This window comes from Ailuropoda melanoleuca, chromosome 13 (genome assembly GCF_002007445.2).
Source record: "Ailuropoda melanoleuca isolate Jingjing chromosome 13, ASM200744v2, whole genome shotgun sequence".
NCBI classification, from domain to species: domain Eukaryota; kingdom Metazoa; phylum Chordata; class Mammalia; order Carnivora; family Ursidae; genus Ailuropoda; species Ailuropoda melanoleuca.
In genome coordinates, this window is record NC_048230.1 from 5,905,633 (window position 1) to 5,910,308 (window position 4,676).

General features: G+C 40.9%; 1 protein-coding gene and 1 pseudogene across 1 annotated transcript in view; one reads left to right on the forward strand and one right to left on the reverse strand.

Annotated features, from left to right (window-relative positions):
• Positions 1 to 1,365: 1,365 nt before the first annotated feature.
• LOC100470993 lies at positions 1,366 to 1,769 on the reverse strand (annotated as a pseudogene).
• The window catches only part of NF1 (neurofibromin 1), a 211,130-nt gene continuing 208,221 nt past the window's right edge, over positions 1,768 to 4,676 (forward strand). Inside the window, exon 1 of the mRNA XM_034640640.1 lies at positions 1,768 to 1,827. Coding sequence (XP_034496531.1) covers positions 1,768 to 1,827 — 60 coding nt within the window. The remainder of the gene's footprint in view (positions 1,828 to 4,676) is intronic.

Below are 4,676 nucleotides of genomic sequence, written 5' to 3' on the forward strand. Positions count from 1 at the left end.
GATGAATGGATAAAGAAGTGCCACACACACACACACACACACACACACACACACACAAAATGGAATATACTCATCCATGAAAAAGAATGAAATCTTGCCATTTGCAACAACATGATGGGTGGAGCTGGAGGGTATAATATTGAGTGAAATAAGTTGGTCAGAGAAAGACAAATACCATATGATTTCACTCGTGTGGAATTTAAGAAACAAAATAAATGAGCAAAGAAAAAAAGAGAGAAACCAAAAAACAGACTTTACACAGAGAACAAACCAGAGGGGAGGTGGGGGGGATGGGTGAAATAGGTGAAGGTACACTTATCATGATGAGCACTGAATAATGTATAGAATTGTTAAATCACTACATGGTACACCTTAAACTAATATAACACTGTATGTTAATTATACTTTTTTTAAAAATATTAAAAAAAAGTATAATTTTGTGAATTTTCCAGTTTTAGTTTTGTTATTAATTTCCAACTTCATTCCATTGTGGTCAGAGAAAATATGTTGTATGATACCTATCTTTTAAAATCTATTGATATGTAATTTTTTGGTCTGTTTGTGGTCATCCTGGAAAATGTTCCATGTGTACTTGAGAAGAATGTGTATTCTGTTGTTTCGTAGAATGTTCTGTGATGTATGTTGGGTCTAGTTGGATAAGTCATCTATTTTTTCCTATTTATTTATTTATTTATTTTTAAAAAGATTTTATTTATTTATTTGACAGAGAGACAGCCAGCGAGAGAGGGAACACAAGCAGGGGGAGTGGGAGAGGAAGAAGCAGGCTCATAGCAGAGGAGCCTGATGTGGGGCTCGATCCCATAACGCCGGGATCACGCCCTGAGCCGAAGGCAGACGCTTAACCACTGTGCCACCCAGGCGCCCCTATTTTTTCCTTTAAAAATAAATTATTTTATTTATTTGAGAGAGAGAAAGAGCACAAGCAGTGGGGAGGGGTAGAGGAGAGAGAGAAGCAGACTCCCTGTTGAGCAGGGAGCCTGGCATGGGACATGATCCCTGGACCCTGGGACCATGACCTGAGCCAAAGGCAGACGTCCAACTGACTGAGCCACCCAGGCGCTCCTAAGTCGTCTGTTTTCTTATCTTCTGTCTGTTTTCTCCATTATTTTGAGTGGGGTATTAAAGTCTTCAACTATTATTGTAGAAGTAATTTACCCTTTAATTCTGTTAGTATTTGCTGCTTATATTTTGATGGTCTGTCATTAGGTGTATAAATGTTTATAAATACTATATCTCCTTGCTGTATTGAACCTTTTATTAATATATAATGTCCTTCTTTGTCTCATAACTTTTTTTTGGTAACTTTATGGTTTTATTAGTAAATACAACATACACATTCATTGTCTATTCATTTTCTGGGCTGTGCAGCCTGGCATTGGGATTGGTGACTCTGATGGCCAGCTTGGGTGCTTTTTCCACAATGGCCCTGCAGTTCTTGGAGGAGACATTGTGAGCAGTCTCTGCATAGTAAAATTTGTTGCATATCAGCAGCACTTCAGGCTCTTGGACATTGTGAACTAGGAAACTCCAAAGCTATTGGACAGCATGTGTTTTGTTTTTTTATTGCTCCCATAACCAATGTTGGGCATCAAGATCTGGCCCTTGAATCTTCTGTGCACCCTATTGTCAATGCCTGGTTTCCGCCATTTGTGCTTAATTTTGACATATCGGTCTGACGGCTGCTGGATGAACTTCTTGGTACTCTTTTTAATGATCTTGGGCTTCACCAGTGGTCTGAGGGCAGCCATGATGCCAGAAGGAGACAGTTGCCACCTCTGCAGGCAGTGTAGAGGAAGAGAGGGGAAGGTACTCATAACTTGTTTTGACTGAGTCTGTTTTATCTGATAATTTGTATAGCTACCTGTAGCTATACGTCTCTTTGGTTACCATTTGCATGGAATATCTTTTCCACCCTTTCACTTTCAACCTGTTTGTGCCTTTAGATCTCAAGTGGGTCTCTTATAGGCAGTGTGTAGTTGGGTCATGTATTTTTATTTATTCTGCCAGTCTCTGTCTTCTGATTGGAGAGTTTAATCCATTTACATTTAAAGTAATAACTGATAAGAAGGGATTTACTACTATCATTGTGTTATTGGTTCCCCTATGCCCTGTAGCTTTGTCTCTCATTTTCTGCATTACTGTCTTCATTTGTGTTTATTTTTTGCAATGTTTAAATTCCTTTCTCATGTCCTTTTTGTGTATTCTACAGCTATTTTGTTTGTGGTTACCATGGGGATTACATTTAACATCCTAATGTTACAACACTCTCATTTGAATTTATACCAGCTTAATTATGAGTTTTGACATTTAAATGGCATATATTCACATAACCATCAACATGGTCAAGATATAAGAAGTTTCAACACTCAGAAAATTCTCTCATACCCCTTTAGCCAGCAGAGGAGGTGGTGGCAAATCCTGAGGGGAACATCCATTGTCTTGCAAGGGAGAAGCCTTTGAATTGTCTTCAAACAAGTTTGGGAGGAGTGCCTCCTCTTAGTAAGCAGTGATGGGCCATACTGTAGACTGAGAGGATTGAGGGGAATGTTGGAAATAGGAGATTTTGGGGCCCACAGTCCACTTGTTTCCAATACGTATGTCAGAGTCTTATTCTTTCCCCTCAGGGCTCTGGTCTTGGCATAGCAGAACTGCCTTGTAGGGAATTTAACCTTTGAAACCCAGCAACTTTGATAGTTGTTGGTTCTGGTCCTTAGGTTTCTCTGACCTCCTGTTGTAAGAGAGGAGACCATCTTTATATGCTTCCAGAGAGACCTTTTGGCTTTCATACTTAGCTTCTGATTTTCAGTGTTATCTTTTCCCCAGAGAGCAAAGATTTTAGTAATACTCTTTCAGTTTCATTGCTTTTGTAGTTACTATTTTTCCTCCATTGCCAGCTTTAAAATTCTGTCTTAGCATCTGCAGCCAGCTGCCCTGGAAGCCTAGTGCAGGATCTTCATTAAGGTGTTCCTTTGGGATCAACACTGGGAGGTGGGAGGATTGGGCAGATGCAGAATTCATGGTGCAATGTAGGTCCAGTGTTAGCTTTGGCCAGCCCCTTTTGGGAGCTCAGGTACTAGAATTGGCCCCTTTGAGTTGCCCAGAATTGGGCTTAGGTGCTTAGGCCTTTATATTGCCATATCAGTTGGTCATTGGATGTGGGTTGCCCAGGACGGGTTTGACGTTGAATAGGGTCATTCTTTGCAGGTGAGGCAATCCTTGAAGGACTGACTGAGCACTTCTAGCAGTTAAGGCAACAAGTCCTTCCCTGAGGGGGAGCTGGGCAGTGCCTCCATGTGTACTACAATTCCTCTGTATCCACTAAGAGTGATTATTAGTACCTTGCTTCTCCTAGATTTGGGTTTAATTTGTTCCAAAATTTGTTTTATATTTTATTTTTATTTTTTTAAAAGATTTTATTTTATTTTTATTTGACAGAGAGACAGCCAGCGAGAGAGGGAACACAAGCAGGGGGAGTGGGAGAGGAAGAAGCAGGCTCCCAGCAGAGCAGGGAGCCCGATGTGGGGCTCGATCCCAGGACCCTGGGATCACGCCCTGAGCTGAAGGCAGACACTTAACGACTGAGCCACCCTGAACTTTAATCTCTTGTCTTTCTGAGGCTGTGAGACTTTGAAATTCTGCTTTGCTTTTCAGAAGTTTGTGGCTTAGTTATTAAACCTTTTCCACCGTTTATGCATTTGAGGCCCCCTCATGTCTTCAGTTTTGTTACTTCAGCCCTCAGTGTCAACCCATATCTGATGGTTTCTCTTTCCCTTAGCAGAGGTACCTTGCTTGCAACATGACTTTTGGGCCCACTCTGATTTTCTGGTGCAATGTTATTCTGTCTCTCTCTCTCTCTTTTTTTTTTTTTCCTCATAGTAACGTCACATGATTTGACCACATTCTTTGCTGTTCATTTTTTTTTTTTTTTTAGTGGGGAGAGGGGCAGAGGGAAAGGGAGAGAGAGAATCTTAAGCAGGCTTCAAGCCCAGCGTGGAGCCCAATGTGTCAGGCTCAATCCCACAGCCCTGAGATCATGACCTGAGCTGAAATCAAGAGTCAGAGACTTAATTGACTGACCCACCAAGGTGCCCCTGCTGCTGCTCCTTTTTATGTGAAATTAGTTTTCCTGAATTGGTGGAAGGGAAATGTGAGCCAGGATAGCTTTTTATCTTTATGGCTCTAGAGCTCTTCTGTTTCGTGAAATTAAACAAATACATCATCTCATCCTTTTTGAACTCCTTTAACTCTCTTCCTCTTTACCACCTTTATCTGGACCTTTTTCCTTTGCCCCTGTTGTCCCTGTTGTCAATTTGGAGTGAATCTCATCAATTTCTTCTCAGTGTGGGCTTCATCCTAAAAGGGGGTCCTTCTTCAGCTGGTTAGTTTAGAACTGTGCTGCCCAGTGGTGTCCAATAGCTACTTAAAGTTAAATTTCAGTAAGTTAAATAGAAGTTAACGTTTGATTCCTCATCTGCATTAGCCATGTAACAAGTTCTTAATAGCCATATGTGGCTATGGCTACTGTATTGGGCACTGTCAATATAGTATAATATCACTGCAGAAAGTTCTGTTAGACGGTGGTGGTTTGAAGCGTGCTTTCTTCCCTTCAGGCATTATTGTAGACCTTTTGTACTCATGTGCAAATTGCTATATAC